This window comes from Podarcis cretensis (assembly GCF_951804945.1).
Source record: "Podarcis cretensis genome assembly, chromosome: 17".
Lineage (NCBI taxonomy): Eukaryota > Metazoa > Chordata > Lepidosauria > Squamata > Lacertidae > Podarcis > Podarcis cretensis.
Window position 1 is genome coordinate 31204745 of NC_137187.1, and position 22305 is coordinate 31227049.

The 22305-nt window shown below is 42.5% G+C and overlaps 3 protein-coding genes and 1 long non-coding RNA gene across 9 annotated transcripts in view; 1 reads left to right on the plus strand and 3 right to left on the minus strand.

The window, feature by feature from the left end:
* Window positions 1–406: 406 nt before the first annotated feature.
* The window catches only part of LOC307206583, a 74736-nt gene continuing 52837 nt past the window's right edge, over window positions 407–22305 (plus strand). For 2 of the 6 annotated variants that reach the window (XR_013834379.1, XR_013834382.1), the window contains exons 1-2: window positions 407–2413; window positions 2880–2969. This is a non-coding gene — a long non-coding RNA (uncharacterized lncRNA). Of the gene's footprint in view, window positions 2414–2879; window positions 2970–10594; window positions 11160–22305 lie in introns of those variants that run through there. The other 4 variants (XR_013834381.1, XR_013834383.1, XR_013834384.1 and 1 more) reach the window with 4 other exon arrangements.
* LOC307206440 (olfactory receptor 10T2-like) lies at window positions 5216–8496 on the minus strand. Its single transcript, XM_079959725.1, has one exon. It carries the CDS (start codon window positions 7859–7861, stop codon window positions 6917–6919), a length of 945 nt encoding a protein of 314 aa, XP_079815851.1. The 5' UTR covers window positions 7862–8496; the 3' UTR covers window positions 5216–6916.
* Window positions 13004–15277, minus strand: LOC307206442 (olfactory receptor 10T2-like). Its single transcript, XM_079959727.1, has one exon. The coding sequence runs from the start codon at window positions 14942–14944 to the stop codon at window positions 14000–14002; it is 945 nt and encodes a 314-aa protein (XP_079815853.1). The 5' UTR covers window positions 14945–15277; the 3' UTR covers window positions 13004–13999.
* LOC307206166 (olfactory receptor 10T2-like) lies at window positions 20231–21349 on the minus strand. Its single transcript, XM_079958969.1, has one exon. The coding sequence runs from the start codon at window positions 21271–21273 to the stop codon at window positions 20329–20331; it is 945 nt and encodes a 314-aa protein (XP_079815095.1). The 5' UTR covers window positions 21274–21349; the 3' UTR covers window positions 20231–20328.

Here is a 22305-nt window from a genome sequence, read left to right on the forward strand (position 1 = left end):
GAAGCAGCAAAGCAGGCTGGGAAGTGCTGGGACAGCACAGTCATTTGGGCCTACTAAAGTTATTCAGGCCTAACTGCCAACTGTTGAATCACCCCGACATGTGACTTAGTAGCCAGTTTATCTTTTGTGCTCTCTGTAAGATGTGAGAGTCTGTCTGCTTCAGCTATGAACAGTGTTGAATAGTGGGTAGACATAGGAGACGATGCAGCGATTTCTCCAAAGCAGCTCTTTATTTGTAAGCTGGAACAGAACAGAACTGAAGGGTTCAACCAGCCTGCTTATATAAAGCTCCACAGTAACCATTTTCTGTAACTATCCAATCACTGAACGTCACTTTCGATCCCTTATTTGCATATGTGGACCTGAACTATCTACAGTATCCCCCTGCTGGCCCAGGGTGAGAACTTCAGTACATAACAAATATTATGTGTTTTATTTTAATTATCTCATATTTATCCGCATTTGATAACTTTTTTTCAGCGGGGGTGGAGCAATAATGGGAAGTTGAGGGACCTGCACAGTTCCTTGGGGCTGTCGTTTTCATTTCACGTGAAGGATCTCAGAGGCTCCTCTGAAATTTAATTGATTGATTTCCCCCTCATCTGAAAATCTCAGGGCATAAAAATACAAGATAGAAACGCAAAATACAGAAGAAAAACATAAACAAACAAAAACCACCCCCCTTTCCCACAAACACATTTAAAAGAATAGAAGATGTTACCTCAGCCCAAGGCCTCAGTTGACAACAAACGTTTTTGCTTGGTACCTATAGGTAGTATAATGAAGGCAGCAGGCGAGCCTCACTTGGGAGAATAAAGCCCCTTTTATAAAAATTCCTCCTCCTTCTTGGTGCCCGCTTGTGGACCCAGAAACATGTCACCTCTTCCTTCAGCATTTTCCTTGGAAATGCAGACAGGGCACTGGAAGAAAAAGGGAGAGAGGGTAATGTCTTCTGCTCTGAATCTCTCTCTGTGTGTTGGGGGGCAGGCAGGGGGCAGAGAGAGTTAAAGGCCAAAGGTCTGGTTATAGAAGAAACCTTATTGCCTGGTGCCTAAAAATATATGATGGTAGTCCCAGTGCAACTATACAACTGTGAAGCCTATTCTATGTGTGGTAAATTTGTCTGTGAAAGAGTTCTGCATCTTGCCAGGGAGATTGAGAATCTTAAGTTCCTCTTATGCTTTTATCCATTTTTTGTTTTAGATCACTTTTTTCAGATTCGTTGCTTTTGTTAACATTTCAGTTTAATATTAGTTCAATAAGGGGCTATATTTCCTTTTCAAGGGGGATTCAGCATCATAAGTTGGTTTGTGGTGTCGTTTATCTGGGTCTGAGGTAACTTCTGTTTCTGCTTGTCTTACTTTTGTATTGTTAAACTTTGGCTGTATCCATGCTACACATTTAAAGTTCTGTGATACCATTTTGAATGGTGGGGTTGGGGCTCCCTCAGGGTGAAATCCCCAGCTCTCATTCCCCACCCCAGGGTGTGGAGGGCATCCTTCAAAGTCACTATGGCCTCATACTCCTTCCAGTATTGGAGGCAGCCTAGCTTACCTCAGAGGGTTGTTGCCAAGATAATTTGGGCAGGGATAGTACATCATGTATACCACCTTGAGTTCCTTGGAGGAAAGGTGGGGTGTTCAAGTAAAAATAAAGCACCAAGGAAGACCCCCTGAGAGTACAAATGTGTTTTTTGGAAGCTGCCTAGAGGTGGTGAGTTAGCCAGGTGGAAAGAGAAGGTGTAGCCCACACCCTAAAATGAAAAGGCAAGAACTTTCAAACCACTGGAACAGATAATACACAATGACTAAATGAGGAAGAGCCGGCCAGCCAACACCTTGGGGAGACAGGCGAGTTTTTATGAGGTGTTGGAAACTGGATCACAGTCAGGGCCCATTTTTTCTTCTTCAATTCCCATAGGGATGCGAGGCAGGGGGTGTTTGGGGGAAACTATAAGGGAAGCCCAGATCCAGCTGCCCTGGTCCTCCTGGTGAGGGGTAAATTAAGGGGCAGGGCAGGTGCTTGGAAGTTGGATGAGGATACCAAGTGTTGACATGGGACTGACATGGAGAGAGAGAGAGAGAGAGAGAGAGAGAGAGAGAGAGAGAGAGCGAGAGCCCACAGTCCATTGGGTGAGGTCTTGGCCAAGATCTGACTTCACAATGGGCTGCAGAATGTTTTGTTTCCCAGGAAACCAGGTGAGTTGTTTGAAAGAATCCTGAGATCAGTTAAAAGCTCATTCAACTGTCTCCTTCAGATCAGTTGACACTGCAGATGTCTGTCTCCTTCAGAGAACTGTCTTTTTTGGATCAGTTGACATCGGAAACATCTGTCTCCTTCAGACAACTATCTTTAGCTCAATTGAAAGCCCAGACAATGGTCTTCTGCCTCCCCTACTGCCACAGAAGGTAAGGTAAGTGGGGAAGATGGGAGACATTCTGAAGCCTTGTTCTCCCCCCCACCCCATCGGCAGTTTTTAAAGATGCTCCTTGGTTATTTGACCTTCATAAATCCGATGCTCACAGGGAGTGTTCTGGTTAATTTTCTGAGTTTTTTGGGTTTGTCTCCATCCAAATGGCAGGAGAATTACCACCTCCCCGTTCCCCCCAAATCAGTAAAATGCTCTCCCCACCCCCAATTCTATCACCCACAAATAGGAATTTCTAGGAGCTCATATTTCACTCAGCCCTAAAATACACACTCCACCTCTGCAGGGCTCATACCTGCACCCTTAAATACTCCATCCCTCAGGTGCATTTCCAGCATCTTGAATTGGCCAAGATCTGACTTCACAATGGGCTGCAGAATGTTTTGCTTCCCAGGAAACCAGGTGAGTTGTTTGAAAGGATCTTAAAAGCTCACTCAACTGTCTCCTTCAGTTGACACCAGAGATGTCTTGCTGCTTTAGGGAACTGTCTTTTTTTTTTTGATCAGTTTACATCGGAGACATCTGTCTTCTTCGGAGTCCAGTAAGTAAATTTTTATTTATACCCCTCCCTTCCCGGCCTAGATCGGGCTCAGGGCAGCTAACATCGAACGTCAAATACATTAAAACAGAAACAATTGATTAAAATACAGCTTAAAAATTAGAATCAGGAAAAAATCAAATGACTGCCCATGAAATTACAACCGTAGGGGTCAATTTAGCATCATAACACTGGGTAACTAGCTAGCTACTTACTGTCTAGTGTGGAAAGTGGAGCAAAGGACCTTTTTGGGAGAGCAGACCCTGGGATCAGTTCTGCACTCAAAATGAAAAATTGTGTAACTGTGCAAAGAGATGTAACCGGCTGCAACCTTTGTCTGTTTAAAAAAATGTGGTGACTTGACACATAGGTAAGAGAGGCTTTCCAACAGAGAGGTGCCAAAATCTCCTCAAAATGTGTGGCTGATGGGCACCATCTGCAAGGAAAATGGAGGAGGAGGCAGCCCTCACCTGGATTTGGAGAGCTTATTCTCATTTATTTGTTTTTATCTCTTTTTCACATCCACCATGTCCACTGCTGGTTGAGCTCATGGAAGCACCCCAGAGGGACTGAAAGATAGATTTTTAAAACCTCATGTATAATAGCACTCCCTTGAGCCCCATTGATTTATAATTATTGATATTAATTGAATTTATAAATTGATTTTTACTAGAGAGTTTCAAAACAACTTGTAAAGATTTAAAAGGCCAAGATGCCATAAAAGCAGACAGTAAAATACACAAAATCCTCAAAGTGTTCTCCACTGGCAATGTGTAACGAGGGAAATACATATCTCCTTCCTTCCCCTGCTAAAAAGCTGAACCCCAAGAGAGGCCCATAATCAATTTAGGAGGCTAGAGACGTTTAGCACAGACTCTTTTATGACACCTCAGCTTGTCCTCTCCTCTGCATAAAAACCAAGTCCCTGGATCTGTGGTCCAAGGCAGACCCCTCCTTGCTGCAGGACAACCTCTTGGATTTCGCGGACCTGAGCTTGCAGAAGTGGAATGACACTATTGGTCGTGATGACACTTCCTCATGTCTCCATGGGAGGTCCAGCCATTCACAGGGAATAGGGTCATTCTGTGGCTCATACCTTCAGAAGAATGGGGAGCGCCTGGTGAGTTATTTGCTGGGAAGTGGGTCCTTTGCCCTTGTAAGTGTAGACTGCAACTTTTGAATTCTCAAAAATGGCCATGAGTGAATTTCCCTCCAGCCAAGACCAAAATAGTTTGTAAAGTGGGACCTCTCTAGCATTCTGATGCAGGGCCAGGGGAGCAAAAAGGGAGTGGGGCTTCCTGTCCCTGAGGGGTGCTGTAATGTCTTCAAGGAAGAAGAGAAATCCCTAGATGAACGAGGTATGCATGTTTGCATGTTGCACTGGTAACCAGAACCACCAGCTGCATACTGCTGTCCAGGTTGGCAAAGGACCATTGCTCAGTTGTAGAGCATGTGTTTTTGCATGTGAAATCCCCAATAGGATCTGCAGGCGGGGCTGGGAATGCCCCCTGATAGAATCCCTCTAGAGAACTGCTTCTGCCAGTCAGTGTCAGGAGTGCCTGCAGGAGCCAGGCCCTGTGACCGGTAGGGCTTCGCAGGACTGGGGCTTTCCTAAGTTTGTTCTGAAGAGGCAAGGCACGTCCGCACAGGTGAGGCCTATTGGTAACTCACAGCACCTGGTGGCAAGAGCTGGGAAGGGATATAAGGTCAGCATTTCCCTTTGGCTCTTTGCCACAGCAACACGCTTCCTGCCTTGCTACATTTGGCTTCTTGACTCCTTGCTTCCTGATCCTCAGACCCTTGGCTCCTTGACTCCTGGTTTCCTGACCCTCGGAGCCTTGGCTTCTGGACTCCCGGCTCTCTGACCCTCAGACCCTTGGCTTCCGGACTCCCGTTCCTGTCCCACCCCGCCATCTTGCCCCTGGTCCTGACATCCTTTGACCGCCCGTAAACCAGACCGTGACAGTCAGTGTTGACCATACTGAGCTAGATGAGCCAATGTGGTTTGAGTCAGTAGAAGACAGCATCCTGTGTTCTCATTTAAATCAACCCTTTGGGACTGTGAGGACTGGAATCTTATTTTATGTTTAAGCATGGGAGAAACTAGGCTTTATTTCCCCTGGGTCAAAGACCCAGTTTGGCACCTCCCCATGAACATTTGCGCGCACACATACAAATATGTTGGGAGTCTTAATGGCGCTCCCCTGGAGGCCTTAAAAAACCTGGCTAGCCGCCCTCACCCCTGTAGCTCTGGGTCATAACTCTTTGGTGGAGCACATGCTCTGCATGCAGAAGTTCAATTCCATATGGCAGTGATGGCGAACCTTTTAGAGACCGGGTGCCCAAACTGCAACCCCAAGCACACTTATTTATCGCGAAGTGCCAACACGGCAATTTAACCTGAATACTGAGGCTTTAGTTTAGAAGGGAAGGGTGGCGCACCTGTGTGGAGAGAGAGTGGAGCAATACAGTGGTGCCTCAGTTTTCGAACAGCTTAGTTCTCAAACTACTTGGAACCCGAACACTTCAAACCCGGAAATGAGTGTTCTGGTTTTCAAACCTTTTTCGGAAGCGGAACATGCTCTGTTCTGAGTATAACTTCTACTTTGAGTGCCACACTTCTGTTATGAGAGTGAGGGAAGGCGGGCTGGGCGGCAAGCAAGTAGGCCTCTGCCACCCTCCAGCGCTGAGTCCCTCCGCCACTGCCGCCACAACAGCAACTACCCCCTCCAACTCCTGCAGCCCCGGTGCTGAGTGAGGGAAGGCTGGGCCGGGGCGGCAAGTGAGCAGGCAAGGGATGTTGGTGCCACACCCCCTCCAGCCTGCTCCTGCTTGCAGGCAAGTGCAAGTGGGATCAGGCTGCTCTGCTAAGGAGCGTTGCTGCTTGCACGGGAACAGGAGCTGGATCGGGGCTGCTCAGCTGGGGAGGTGCAGGCTCCATCACACTTTCCATTGAGGGGTTTGTGGCTGCACTCCCCTCAAGGGAGTCGTTTAACGAGCTCCCACCTCCGCATCAGATCCTCTGCAACCTGAAGGCAGCCAGGCTAATAGTTGCTGAGGTTGGGGAAGGTGGAGGCAGCCCAAAAGCTGCATCTGAGAGCCCCTGCACCACCTGAAGGCCGTGCTCCTAAGCTGAACTGCCCACCCCCCCCTCGCATGGGGTGCAATGGGTTCTCCACCACTGGTATAGCCTTTCTTTGGGCATGGTTCTGAAAGAAATTAAAGTTTGAGGTTTAAATTATATGAATATGAATGCTAAATAAATGCATATTGAGAAATTACAATGCTCTATTTTGTATACAATATATTGTTATGTCCTTGCCAACACGTTACAGAAAGCAAATGTCAGAAAAAAAAACATATGAAGGCAAAAGAGCAGAAATCAAGTGTGTTTGGTTACATAAATTCCAACCTTTGAAAAAGCAACAGATATGATCCCCTCTTTAAAAATAGCAATTACTGGGGACAAGGATAAACAGAAAAAGCCACCTCCACAAAGATAGGCAGAAATGGACCCCAACCGAAATATACGGGTACCAGCCATTCAACAATAAATATTTTGACACTTCAGTCTCAGCACTATATGAACTTGAAATAGTTCTGCCGGAATGTTTGGTAGTGAAAATGAGGGCTAAGATTTGGGAGAAAACAACAGTCATCTTTCGAAATGTTTCATTTGTTGCAGAGCTGAATGATTACAGGTTCATTTATGAGAAAATTCCCACAACCCAATTTATTTTCCAGTGATTTACTACAGAGAAAATCAAAGTTGTTTGTAAATGCTAAAGCAAGGCCACATTTTTCCAAGTGAATATTTCATATACAAATGAATTTTTAAAAAGATGAGAAAAAGCTACAATACTATTTGAGGTGTTCTTTGTCCATTAAACTACAGATACAGCATTTGTTGGGTTTCATAATTCCTCTTCAAAGTGGATAACGCTTAATTTTCAGATTCTTTGGGTGCAGGAGCTTTTGCCAAGCGATTTCTTAAGTGCTATTTGAACATCTTTGTTTCTCAGGCTGTAAACCAAGGGGTTCAATAAGGGAGTCACCATTGTGTAAGAGACAGAAATAAAAGTAGTCTCATCTAGTGTGTAACTAGATTTGGGCCTTAAATAGATAATGCCAGCACACCCAAAGTGCACTACGACCACGATAAGATGGGAGGCACAAGTGGAAAAGGCTTTATGCTTCCCAGCCGTTGTGGGAATTTTCAAGACAGTGTTTGCAATTAAAATGTATGAGAGAAGGATGAACAGGAATGAACAAATTACAACCAAAAAAGAAATAATGGTAATGACAATTTCCCCGATGTAGTTTCGGCCACAGGCTAATTCAAGCAAAGGTGATAAATCACAAAAGAAGTGCTTAAGTTTATTTGGTCCACAGAAAGGCAAGGTAAATATGATTATAGTCTCTGAGGTGGAAAAAAGAAATCCAGTTGTTGCTGAACAAGCCACCAGTTTGGTGCAGAGTCTTTGATTCATCAAAATCTGATAACGTAAAGGTTTGCATATGGAGACATATCGGTCATACCCCATCACTGCTAGAAGCATACAATTTGTGCACCCAAAGCCCAGGAAAATGCACATCTGAGTAGCACAGCCAATGAAGGAAATGGTCTTCTTTTCTCTTAGAAGATTTGCAAGCATATTGGGGATAATGACAAGTGAGTAGCAGATTTCTGAGAAGGAGAGGATGGAGAGAAAGAAGTACATGGGGATGTGGAGGCTGCGATCAAGCCGTATCGTAGTGATGATGATTATATTTCCCATCAAAGTTATCAGGTACATAAGAGAGAACACCAGAAACAACATAACCTGCAGGTCTGGGAAATTGGAAAACCCAATAAGGATAAACTCTGTCACTATTGTTTGATTTTTTCTTCCCATTGATGTAGAATCTGAAAATGAACTTTAAAGATGTTAACGATTTCAACAGTGCTTGTCTGCTGATGCTCTTTACAAAAATACTTTGGGACAGGCTTGTTCATAAAATGATTATTTATTTTTTGTTCTTTATTAAATTTATGTACTGCCCTTCAGCTGACTATCACAGGCCACATAAAACAACATAAAAACACAAAATGCATAATGTGACAGTAAAAATGCAATAGCAATAACAAACCATTTGATGTGCCTTAAACAGCACACTATACAGCTGCCTGAGAAAAGGCCACCTCCATTTGCCCAATGGTAGAACCGGCCTTAGTAGACCGAACCTAGCACAACAGTTGTGCAACCAGCAAAATAATAGACCTTTTATGACATTCACTTTACCAACACGTCTACACTGCAGAGTTGAATGTCTGATATCTCCCTTTCGAGGAATCCTGGGAATGTCTGCTCCCAACTTAGTGAGGCAATAGAGCCAGTTTACAAAACTGTATTTTCCATCGAACTAAAATTTTAGCAATCAAACAACATCTTGGCATAGCTCATCACCATAGATTACAATTCTGTATTCTTATAATTGATGTAATTCCACTGTGAATGAATGTCTGGCTACAGCCCACAAACTGATGAAGGAGCACAGAGGCAAGTGAGCTGAAGAGTTTGAGGCTTCACAATATTCCTGTCAATTGAAAAATTAAGACCACTAGAATATTTTATTGAGGAGCATGCCTATCTTAACCTGCCTTTTAAACAGTCATGCAGTCAGTGTCTATTCCAAATTGTAGCACCTCTGCAGCGTCTTCACAAGTCCTGCTATGCTACCTCATACTCCTTCAGGAAAATATTGGATCTGGAGCATTGTGCATGAAAAACAGTAACTCTGCCATTGAGTATGAATCTTGTGGCCAAGATAAAAAAGAGTCAGGTGCTTTGAAATTGTTCTTATTTACCTTTAAAGTGGCATAGACAAGAGCATGGGTAGGCAGACTAAGGCCAAGGGGCCAGATCCAGCCCAATTGCCTTCTAAATCTGGCCCTTAGACAGTCTGGGAATCAGCATGTTTTTACAGGAGCAGAATGTATGCTTTTATTTAAAATGCATCTCTGGATTATATGTGCGGCATAGGAATTTGTTCATCCCCTCCCCCCCAAAAAAATATAGTCTGGCCCACCACAAGGTCTGATGGACAGTGGACTGGCCCCCTGCTGAAAATGATTGCTGATCCCTGGACAAGAGCATCTGAAGGGCTGAATGAATGAATTCAAAACAAAGCTTCAGAACCTCAAACAGCAATAGACTTACAAGGAAGCACGATGGATGTTGAGTTCTTCCAAATGACAGCAGTTTGCCACAATATCCTTTTTATGATGTTTCTACTGAGCATGGAACAATGTAAACATGATTATAAATCCCACCAGATATTATCTCCATGGTATTTCAAAACATAAAATAAACCAACCATCTTATTATCAATGGGAGTTGTTAAAATCTACAAGAAATAATTAACAATACATGTAATTTTATTGGGTGCATTTTTTCCTAAAACTCTTTACTTCATCTCTATATTGATACATTTTATTATGCCTACTTGTTTTCCATTTTTTCTTTTATCATGATGCATATTACAGATTGTTTCGGTCTTTCTGATTAAGTGGTTTGTGAATATTGTTTAATAGATGAAAATAGCGTACAGGACAAATGGCTCTGGGTTAAGCCACACCCATCGTCAAAAAGGCAGGGAAAGTTCCATCTCATGAAACCTAACATCTCACAAGGGTACTGAAGACATCAGGGTTCAAGGAGATGAGCATAAACTGAATATTTTCACAGACTATATATTACTGATGCTCCACAATCCAAACTAAGCCCCTTTTCCTTTGCAGAGGATACTAAATAATTTCATGGCAGTATCTGCATTCTCAATGACTTCTGGACCCAGGTGTTCAATCTAATTCCTATTATTGCGGGTCAACCCTTGGCAATGGATCCAGATTTGGCATTACTTTCTCTAGAAAGCAATACAACCCAACCATTGACCACTATCCTCTTGTATTTATGTTCTAAGCAGCGGCTAAAATCTCCATTGCTAGTCACTGGAAATCCAGATCCCCATCCCGTGATCATTGGTTAAGGAAGGTTATGGGACATCGCGCTTTCTGAACATCTAACATGTCAGAGAGGGCTTAGCGGCGGGGAGACGAAAACAGGCTGTTTCTATTCCATTTGGTAGCTCTTTCTATCCTTTGGCAATGCTGAGCCAAACAAGCATCAACCGTCCCATAGCTCAAATAAACATATGGAGAAGTTTTGTCACTCACAGTTGATATTATATGGTAAACAACTGTCTTCGGCATCTACGTTTTGAGCAGCATTGCATGAATGCTTCTTTTTCCCCATTGTTGTTGTTGGAACCATAGCATCTTAGAGTTGAAAAGGACCCAAGGGTCTCCGTCGGCTGTGGTGAGGACAGCAAGGCCTGCTCCCTTACAAAGCCTTTACCAGCTGGCCTAGGGGGCAAGGCCCAGGCCCTCACACTTCCAGCTATAAAGAAACTCTTCTGGCAGAAACGACCTTCTTGGCTGTTGAAGCCACTATTGGTCTCATCAGCTCAATCCACCAGAGCCTGTCTTTGCTCCTTGAAGTCCTCCTTGACACACAAAGACACAAATACACACACCAATTAATCCAGTAACTTCTTTCAATACTGCCTGCCATTCCCATTCTCCCCAGATAACAACTTGCTTGCTCTGCTCAGACTGAAGTGAGGAAAAGTTGCTGAAAAATGGACACCATTCAGACCATTCCCTCCCAACCACACCACACAGTAGAGTTGCAGCCAACCCTCTTCCACACTACTGAATCAGGTTGGACCTTTCTTCAGATATTTCATATTTTTGAGAGAAGGAAAATCAGCCTGGCAGCTACATTGTTCTGGAATACTAACTGAAGGACAAAGCCACTTCCAACCTCAGGAGGAGGTGGTGGTGGTGCGCGCTTCACACCCCAACACGCGTGCGGAGGCTGGCTTCCAGCCCCGCACAATCAGGGGAATCCTTGGGCCGCATCATCCCCGGGCCAGCCAATCGGCTGGCTCAGGGGGTGTGGCTTGCCTCATTTAAGGCAAGCACAGCCCGGGATCTCCCTCTCGTCACAACTTCTTTGGTTTTGGCGGTTAGGCATTGGTAGGGGTATTGTTATGTAGATGTGTTGGGGGGGGGAGCGCCATCACCTCCCCTAAATTTTGAAGGGTAGTCCGGTAAAGTATTCCGGGGAGCGTGGCCTCGTCTGAAGCCTATGGAGGTTTCAACCCATCACATTGGTTTTGCTCAATCGGGTCACGTTTTTGAGCTATGGCCACATGTCTTTTTTTTTTTACGTTTTTGTTCACATGTACGCTTGTGTGGAGCATTTTAGAAGAAGTTGGTGGGGGTAAAATGCCATGTCGAATAATTGTTTTGATTGGAAATGATTATTTTAATTACAAGAAGTATTCAGGTCCGATAGTTCTGGGTGATTATGTCGAAAAGGGATCAGTTTGAAGTCACAAAACCTCAAAATCTTCCATAAATTGGTGCGGCTGGGATCAACAGAAAGAACCGGAGCAGCCTCAAGTATCCTGATCTTCAATCAGCACGTCGTCCTGTAGCTCATTGTGATGAAATTCCAGTGCCTATCTTCGGAGAACTTCCTGACATTAGTGACGAAGATGCCTCCAGTGTTGAAGGACATGAAGAAGAAGAAGTGGTTCTTGAAGATGATGCTCCACATCCATTTTCCCAAAAGGAGTTGAATGATCTAGTTCGCGACCTGAGCTTGTCAAAGGACTCTGCCGAACTGTTGGCATCCAGATTGAAGGAAAAAAACCTCCTCTCTGACAGTGCTTGCATCAGCTTCTTCCGCAACAGGCATCAAGAGTACCTCCGTTTTTTCTCGGAAGAGAAGGACTTGGTGTACTGTGCAGATATTGTGCAGCTTCTGCTCAAGCTTGGAGTGCCACAATATGAACCCAAAGATTGGAGACTGTTCATTGATAGCAGCAAGCGATCACTGAAATGTGTTCTGCTACACAACGGCAACCAGTTTACCTCTATACCCCTGGCTCACTCGAGTACACTGAAGGAAAACTATGAAGCGGTGAAGTATGTGCTGGAGAAAATTGGTTATGATCAGCATAAGTGGTTTATTTGTGTTGACCTGAAGATGGTGAACTTTTTGTTGGGACAACAGTCTGGCTTCACCAAGTACCCATATTTTCTGTGCATGTGGGATAGTAGGGACCGTGCTCAGCATTACACGAAGAAGAACTGGCCTGTGCGGGAGGAATTGGTGCCTTGCAAAGAAAGGAACGTCATCAACAACCCTCTGGTGGACAGAGACAGAATACTCTTCCCACCGCTGCACATCAAGCTCGGCTTAATCAAGCAGTTCACCAAGGCTCTGGACAAGGATGGTGACTGCTTCACTTACTTGTGCCAGGCTTTTCCAGGATTGGAGAAGTTGAAAGTTGGCATCCTTGACGGTCCTCAGATCTGTCAGCTCATCAGAGATCCAGAGTTCAGAAACTCAATGAAAGAAGTGGAACTGGAAGTGTGGAAGGCATTTGTTCTGGTAGTGAAGAACTTTCTTGGCAACAATAAGGCCAGAAACTACACAGAACTTGTCAACAACATGCTGACTGCTTTCAGAAACCTGGGCTGCAACATGAGCGTCAAGATGCACTACCTATTTTCACATATGGACCAGTTTCCTGAGAACCTGGGTTCAATGAGTGATGAGCAGGGGGAGAGATTCTATCAGGACATGAAAGAGATGGAGACCAGGTATCAGGGTAGCTGGGACGCAGTCATGATGCCTGACTACTGTTGGACTCTGAAGAGAGACCTCCCTGCCGCTGAGCATTCCAGGAGTTCCAAGAAACGGAAGTTCAAGCCCTGAAGTTTGAAAAATGGTGAAGCAACATGCAATTTACGGGTACTTACCTTTATCAATGCCCACCATTCAGTTTACAGTAAACCTGACCTGATGGAGAGAAATGGGTGCCATTTCCTGATTCAGCAGTGCAAAAATACCCCAAATCAGTTGTAGAAATCTAGACAACATTCAAAAAGTAAAAAATCTTGCCCAGTGTTAGCTATGAATGTTTGTATGTGATGCCAGTAAAAGGTTTGATGGTGATGAAAAAGCAGATTCCCTCCTTAAAAAATACCATCACAGGGGACAAGGAAGGGCAGAAAAAGCCACATCCACAAAGATAAACAGATACGTACCCCAAACTGACCCCAAAAGAAATATACAGGTACCAGCCAGGGACCTGGGCAGGGGGAGAATTCATGCCGCTGCCCGAGAGAAGCTGCGCGCTGCTATCCCATAAGCCAGGACAGCAAGCTGTGATCCCACTTGCTGTCCTGGCTTATGGGATTCAGAATATTTTTTTTCTTGTTTTCCTCCTCCAAAAACTAGGTGTGTCTTATGGTCTGGTGTGTCTTATAGAGCGAAAAATACAGTACTTAATTCATTCCGGAGGTAGGTTCTTAACCTGAAACTGTTCTTATCCTGAAGCACCACTTTAGCAAATGGGGCTGCTGCGCCGCTGCCGCGCGATTCAGTTCTCATCCTGAAGCAAAGTTCTTAACCCGGGGTACTATTTCTGGATCAGCGGAGTCTGTAACCTAAAGCGTCTGTAACCTGAAGCGTATGTAACCCGAGGTACCACTGTATACGGGTACCAGCCATTCAACAAGAACAATTTTGTCACTTCAGTCTCAGCACTATATGAGCTTGAAATAGTTCTGCGTGAATGGTAGAGAAAATGTGGGCTAGGATTTGGGAGAAAACAACAATAATCTTTAGAAAAGTTTCCTTTGTTGCAGGGCTGAATGATTACAGGTTCATTTATAAGAAAATTCCCACAACCCAATTTATTTTCCAGTGATGTACTAAAGAGAAAATCAAAGTTGTTTCTAAATGCTAAAGCAAGGCCACATTTTTCCAAATGAATATTCCACATACAAATGAATTTTTAAAACGATGAGAAAAAGCTACAATACTATTTGAGGAGTTCTTTGTCCATTAAACAACAGATACAGTATTTGTTGGGTTTCATAATTCCTCTTCAAAGTGGATAAGGCTTAATTTTCACATTCTTTGGGTGCAGGAGCTTTTGCCAAGTGATTTCTTAAGCGCTGTTTGGACATCTTTGTTTCTCAGGCTGTACACCAAGGGGTTCAATAAGGGAGTCACCATTGTGTAAGAGACAGAAATAAAAATAGTCTCATCTAGCGTGTAACTGGATTTGGGCCCTAAATAGATAATGCCAGCACAACCAAAGTGCACTACGACCACAATAAGATGGGAGGCACAAGTGGAAAAGGCTTTACGCTTCCCAGCCATTGTGGGGATTTTCAAGACAGTGTTTGCAATTAAAATGTACGAGAGAAGGATGAACAAGAATGAAGAAATCACAACCAAAACACAAATAATGAAAATGACAATTTCACCTATGTAGTTTCGGCCGCAGGCTAATTCAAGCAAAGGTGCTAAATCGCAAAAGAAGTGCTTAACTTTATTTCGTCCACAGAAAGGCAAGTTAAATATGATAATGGTCTCTGATATAGAAAAAATAAATGCAAGTGATATTGAACAAGCCACCAGCTTGGTGCAGAGTCTTTGATTCATCAAAATCTGATAACGTAAAGGTTTGCATATGGAGACATATCGGTCATACCCCATCACTGCTAGAAGCATACAATTTGTGCCTGCCAAGCCCAGGAAAAGGAACATCTGAGTAGCACAGCCAATGAAGGAAATGGTCTTCTTTTCTCTTAGAAGATTTGCAAGCATATTGGGGATAATGACAAGTGAGTAGCAGATTTCTGAAAAGGAGAGGATGGAGAGGAAGAAGTACATGGGGATGTGGAGGCTGCGGTTAAGCCGTATCGTAGTGATGATGATTATATTTGCGATCAAAGTTACCAGGTAGATTAGAGAGAACACCAGAAACAACGGAATCTTCAGGTCTGGGAAATTAGAAAATCCAGCAAGGATAAATTCTGTCACCACTGTTTGATTTTCTCTTCCCATTGATGCTGCATCTGAAAATAAACTTTAAAGGTATTACAGATTTCAACAGTACTCATGAGCTGATGTTTTATACAAAAATACTTGGGGAGAGGCTTGTTCATAAAATAATTATTTATTTTTTGTTCTTTATTAAATTTATGTACCGCCCTTCAGCTGACTATCACAGGCCACATAAAACAACATAAAAACACAAAATGCATAATGTGACCGTAAAAATGCAATAGCAATAAAAACCCTTTGATGTGCCTTAAACATCACTTAAACAGGTTTAAGGATTTAGATTTGGTGGGCAGAGTGCCTGAAGAACTATGGATGGAGGCTCGTAACATTATACAGGAGGCAGCAGCTAAAACCATCCCAATGAAAAGGAAATGCAAGAACCAAAGTGGCTGTCTAATGAGGCCTTACAAATAGCGGGGGAAAGAATGCGAGCAAAATGTGAGGGAGACAGTGAAAGATACAGAAAATTGAATGCAGATTTCCAAAAAATAGCAAGGAGAGACAAGAAGGCCTTCTTAAACGAGCAATGCAAAGAAATAGAGGAAAGCAACAGAATGGGAAGAACCAGAGATCTGTTCAAGAGAATTTGATATATGAAAGGATCATTTTGTACAAAGATTACCATAATAAAGGACAAAAGTGGTAAGGACCTAACAGAAGCAGAAGACATCAAGAAGAGGTGGCAAGAATACATGGAGTAATTATGCCAGAAAGATATGGATGGCTCGTACACCCCAGGTAGTGTGGTTGCTGACCTTGAGTCAGACATCCTGGAGAGTGAAGTCAAATGGGCCTTAGAAAGCACTGCTAATAACAAGGCCAGTGGAAGTGATGGTATTCCAGCTGAACTATTTAAAATTTTAAAAGATGATGTTGTTAAGGTGCTACACTCAATATGCCAGCAAATTTGGAAAACTCAGCAGTGGCCAGAGGATTGGAGAAGATCAGTCTACATCCCAATCCCAAAGAAGGGCAGTGCCAAAGAATGCTCCAGTTACCGCACAATCGCACTCATTTCACACGCTAGCAAGGTTATGCTTAAAATTCTGCAAGGAAGGCTCAAGCAGTATGTGGACCGAGAACTTCCAGAAGTGCCAGCTGGATTTAGAAGAGGCAGAGGAACCAGAGACAAAATTGCAAACATGCACTGGATTATGGAGAAAGCTAGAGAGTTTCAGAAAGACATCTACTTCTGCTTCATTGACTATGCAAAAGCCCTTGACTGTGTCGACAACCACAGCAAACTATGGCAAGTTCTTAAAGAAATGGGAGTGCCAGATCACCTCATCTGTCTCCTGAGAAATCTCTATGTGGGACAAGAAGCTATAGTTCGAACTGGATATGGAACAACTGATTGGTTCAAAATTGGGAAAGGAGTACGACAAGGCTGCATATTGTCTCCCTGCTTATTTAACTTATATGCAGAATTCATCATGCGAAAGGCTGGGCTGGATGAATCCCTAGGCAGAATTAAGATTGCCGGAAGAAATATCAACAACCTCAGATATGCAGATGACACAACCTTGGTGGCAGAAAGTGAGGAGAAATTAAAGAACCTTTTAATGAGGGTGAAAGAGGAGAGCGCAAAATATGGTCTGAAGCTCAACATCAAAAAAACGAAGATCATGGCCACTGGTCCCATCACCTCCTGGCAAATAGAAGGAGAAGAAATGGAGGCAGTGAGAGATTTTACATTCTTGGGCTCCATGATCACTGCAGATGGTGATAGCAGCCACAAAATTAAAAGACGCCTGCTTCTTGGAAGAAAAACAATGACAAACCTAGACAGCATCTTAAAAAGCAGAGACATCACCTTGCCAACAAATGTCCGTATAGTAAAAGCTCTGGTTTTCCCAGTAGTGATGTATGGAAGTGAGAGCTGGACCATAAAGAAGGCTGATCGCCGAAGAATTGATGCTTTTGAATTATGGTGCTGGAGGAGACTCTTGAGAGTCCCATGGACTGCAAGAAGATCGAACCTATCCATTCTGAAGGAAATCAGCCCTGAGTGCTCACTGGAAGGACAGATCGTGAAGCTGAGGCTCCAGTACTTTGGCAACCTCATGAGAAGAGAAGACTCCCTGGAAAAGACCCTGATGTTGGGGAAGGTTGAGGGCACAAGGAGAAGGGGACGACAGAGGACGAGATGGTTGGATAGTGTTCTTAAAGCTACCAGCATGGGTTTGACCAAACTGCAGGAGGCAGTGGAAGACAGGAGTGCCTGGCGTGCTCTGGTCCATGGGGTCACGAAGAGTCGGATACGACTAAACAACTAAACAACAACAAGAACAAACATCACTCCATACAGCTGCCTGAGAAAAGGCCGCCTCCATTTGTCCAATGGTAGAACCAGCCTCAGTAGACATAACCTAGCACAACAGTTGTGCAACCAAGAACATAATTGTGCCACCCTATAGACGTATTATTACATTCACTTAACCAATAAGTCTACACTGCAGAGTTGAATGTCTGATATCTCCCTTTTGAGGAATCCTGGGAATGTCTTTTCCCAAGTTAGTGAGGCATTAGAGCCAGTTTACAAAACTGCATTTGCCATAGAACTAAAATTTTAGCAATCAAACAACATTTTGGCATAGTTCATCACCATAGATTAAAATTATGTATTCTTTTAATTGATGTAATTCCACTGTGAATGAATGTCTGGCTACAGCCCACAAACTGATGAAGGAGCACAGAGGCAAGTGAGCTGAAGAGTTTGAGGCTTCACAATATTCCTGTCAATTGCAAAATTAACAGCTTCACAAGGCATAACTCTGAACACCACTAGAATATTTTATTGAGGAGCATTCCTATCTTAAGCTGCCTTTTAAAGAGTCATACATTTGGTGTCTATTCCAAATTGTAGCACCTCTCCAGGGTCTCAGGTTGATGTCTTCACTAGTCCTGCTACCTCATACCCTTTTGGAAAAATATTGGATCTGCAGCCTTCTGCATGAAAAGTAGTAAATCTGCCATTGAGTATGAATCTTGTTCCCAAGATAAAAAGGAGTCAGGTGCTTTGAAATTGTTCTTATTTCCCTTTAAAGTGGCAAAAACAAGAGCATCAGAAGGGCTGAATGAATGAATTCAAATCAAAGCTGCAGAACCTCAAACCACAATAGACTTACAAGGAAGCACGATGGATGTTGAGTTCTTCCAAATGACACCAATTTGCCACAATATCCTTTTTATGATGTTTCTACTGAGCATGGAACAATGTAAACATGATTATAAATCCCACCAGATATTATCTCCACGGTATTTCAAAACACAAAATAAACCAACCATTTTATTATCAATGGGAGTTGTTAAAATCTACAAGAAATAATTAACAATACATGTAATTTTATTGGGTGCATTCTTCCCTAAAACTGTTGACTTCATCTCTATATCGATACATTTTATTATGTCTACTTGTTTTCAATTTTTTTCTTTTATCAGGATGCATATTACAGATTGTTTCGGTCTTTTTGATTAAGTGGTTTGTGAATATTGTTTAATAAATAAAAATAGCGTACAGTACAAATTGGCTCTGGGGTAAGCCACACCCATTGTCAAAAAGGCAGGGAAAGTTCCATCTCACAAAACCTAACATCTCACAAGGGTACTGAAGACATCAGGGTTCAAGGAGATGAGCATAAACTGAATATTTTCACAGATTATATATTACTGATGCTCCACAATCCAAGCTAAGCCCCTTTTCCTTTGCAGAAGGTACTAAATAATTTCGTGGCAGTATCTGCATTCTCAGTGACTTGTGAACCCAGGTGTTCAATCTAATTCTTATTATCGTGGATCAACCCTTGGCAATGGATCCAGATTTGGCATTACGTTCTCTAGAAAGCAATACAACCCAACCATTGACCACTATCCTCTTGTATTTATGTTCTAAGCAGCAGCTAAAATCTCCATTGCTAGTCACTGGAAATCCAGATCCCCATCCCGGTATTGTTGGTTTGGAAGGTTATGGGACATTGCTCTCTCTAAACATCTAACATGCCAGAGAAGGCATTAAAAAACTTTGAGGAAATAAGGGAACACATCTCAGACTGGTTCCAATACCATCAGTTATTTGAAAAATTTAAAACTGACAAACAAAAGGGGTTCTCAACAGAAATTTCCCGATTCGAATCTGATCTTGTAAATTCTAAAAGAAAAATTCTTTCCAAAACTTATCGACTCCTTCTTGACTGGACAGTCAAGGAGGAGGAGGCAACAGTGGCAATGGTGAGGTGGTCCCAGGATTTTGGCCATTCAGTAACCATGGCCCAATGGGAAAATTTATGGAAGATCAATTGGAAATTCACAAATTGTTGAACACCATCCAGACCATTCTATCCCAACCACACCATACAGTAGAACTGCACCCAACCCCTTCCACACTACTGAATTTTGCTGGACCTTTCTTGATATATTGTGTGTTTATGGTAGAAGGAAAATCAGCCTGGCAGCTACATTATTCTAGAATGCCAACTGAAGGACAAAAACATTATGTGGTCCAATGCAGGAAAATCGGGGGGTGAGGGGTCCACTCAGACATGATAGCACTGCAAATTAACGATCCAAATGCATATCTGATTATGTAATGGGAATATAATATGATATAGCCTTTCTTTGGGCATGGCTTTGAAAGTAATTAAAGTGTCAGGCTTAAATTATATATATATATATATATATATATATATATATATGCTAAAATAAATGCATATTGAAAAATGGCAATACTCCATCTTGTGTACAATATATTATTACATTCTTGCCAACACTTTATAAAAAGCAAATGTCAGAACATACTACATGAAAGCAAAAGAGCAGAAATTAAGTGTGTTTGGTTACAAGATATCCAACTTAAAAAAAGATTCCCCCTTAAAAATAGCCATTACTGGGGACAAGGAGGGGCAGAAAAAGCTACCTCCACAAGGATAAACAGAAATGTACCCTAACCTGAACACAACCAAAATATACGGGTGGCAGCTGTTCAACAAGAACAGTTTTGACACTTCAGTCTCAGCACTATATGAGCTTGAAATAGTTCTGTGTGAATGATTGGTAGAGAAAATGTGGGCTAGGATTTGGGAGAAAACAACAGTAATCTTTAGAAAAGTTTCCTTTGTTGCAGGGCTGAATGATTACAGTTTCATTTATGAGAAAATTCCCACAACCCAATTTATTTTCCAGTGATGTACTAAAGAGAAAACCAAGGTTGTTTGTAACTGCTAAAGCAAGGCCACATTTTTCCAAGTGAATATTTCATATACAAATGAATTTTTTAAAAGATGAGAAAAAGCTACAATACTATTTGAGGTGTTCTTTGTCCATTAAACTACAGATACAGTATTTGTTGGGTTTTATAATTCCTCTTCAAACTGGATTACGCTTAATTTTCACATTCTTTGGGTGCAGGAGCTTTTGCCAAGCGATTTCTTAAGCGCTATCTGGACATCTTTGTTTCTCAGGCTGTACACTAAAGGGTTCAACAATGGAGTCACCATTGTGTAAGAGACAGTAATAAAAGTAGTCTGATCTAGCGTGTAACTGGATTTGGGCCCTAAATAGATAATGCCAGCACACCCAAAGTGCACTACGACCACGATAAGATGGGAGGCACAAGTGGAAAAGGCTTTACGCTTCCCAGCCATTGTGGGAATTTTCAAGACAGTGTTTGCAATTAAAATGTATGAGAGAAGGATGAACAGGAATGCACAAATTACAACCAAAACACAAATAATGAAAATGACAATTTCTCCTATGTAGTTTCGGCCGCAGGCTAATTCAAGCAAAGGTGCTAAATCACACAAAAAGTGCTTAAGTTCATTTGGTCCACAGAAAGGCAAAGTAAATATGATTATAGTCTCTGAGGTGGAAAAAAGAAATCCAGTTGTTGCTGAACAAGCCACCAGTTTCGTGCAGAGACTTTGATTCATCAAAATCTGATAACGTAAAGGTTTGCATATGGAGACATATCGGTCATACCCCATCACTGCTAGAAGCATACAATTTGTGCATGCAAAGCCCAGGAAAATGCACATCTGAGTGGCACAGCCAATGAAGGAAATAGTCTTCTTCTCTCTCAGAAAATTTGCAAGCATATTGGGGATAATGACAAGTGAGTAGCAGATTTCTGAGAAGGAGAGGATGGAGAGGAAGAAGTACATGGGGGTGTGGAGGCTGCGATCAAGCCGTATCGTAGTGATGATGATTACATTTGCGATCAAAGTTACCAGGTAGATTAGAGAGAACACCAGAAACAATGGAACCTGCAGGTCTGGGAAATTGGAAAATCCAGCGAAGATAAATTCTGTCACCGCTGTTTGATTTTCTCTTCCCATTGATGCAGCATCTGAAAATAAACTTTAAAGGTATTACAGATTGCAACAGTGCTCATCAGCTGATGTTTTATACAAAAATACTTGGAGAGAGGATTGTTCGTAAAATGATTATTTTTTGTTCTTTATTAAATTTATGTACTGCCCTTCAGCTGACTATCACAGGCCACTTTACAACATAAAAACACAAAATGCATAATGTGACCGTAAAAATGCAATAGCAATAAAAACCCTTTGATGTGCCTTAAACATCACTTAAACAGGTTTAAGGATTTATATTGGTGCACTGAGTGCCTGAAGAACTATGGATGGAGGCTCGCAACATTATACAGGAGGGAGCAACGAAAACCATCCCAATGAAAAGGAAATGCAAGAAAGCAAAGTGGCTGTCCAATGAGGCCTTACAAATAGCGGGGGAGAGAAGGCAAGCAAAATGCGAGGGAGATAGTGAAAGATACAGGAAATTGAATGCAGATTTCCAAAAAATAGCAAGGAGAGACAAGAAGGCCTTCTTAAACGAGCAATGCAAAGAAATAGAGGGAAACAACAGAATGGGAAGAACAAGAGATCTGTTCAAGAGAATTGGAGATATAAAAGGAACATTTCGTACAAAGATTACCATAATAAAGGACAAAAGTGGAAAGGACCTAACAGAAGCAGAAGACATCAAGAAGAGGTGGCAAGAATACACGGAGGAATTATGCCAGAAAGATATGGATGGCTCGTACACCCCAGGTAGTGTGGTTGCTGACCTTGAGCCAGACATCCTGGAGAGTGAATTCAAATGGGCCTTAGAAAGCACTGCTAATAACAAGGCCAGTGGAAGTGATGGTATTCCAGCTGAACTATTTAAAATTTTAAAAGATGATGCTGTTAAGGTGCTACACTCAATATGCCAGCAAGTTTGGAAAACTCAGCAGTGGCCAGAGGATTGGAGAAGATCAGTCTACATCCCAATCCCAAAGAAGGGCAGTGCCAAAGAATGCTCCAACTACCGCACAATTGCACTCATTTCACACGCTAGCAAGGTTATGC

What these genes read in the sequence shown, in the direction of transcription:
- LOC307206442 (XM_079959727.1), bottom strand. Translation starts at nt 14,944, where the DNA reads ATGGGAAGAGAAAATCAAACAGTGGTGACAGAATTTATCCTTGCTGGA.
- LOC307206440 (XM_079959725.1), bottom strand. Translation starts at nt 7,861, where the DNA reads ATGGGAAGAAAAAATCAAACAATAGTGACAGAGTTTATCCTTATTGGG.
- LOC307206166 (XM_079958969.1), bottom strand. Translation starts at nt 21,273, where the DNA reads ATGGGAAGAGAAAATCAAACAGCGGTGACAGAATTTATCTTCGCTGGA.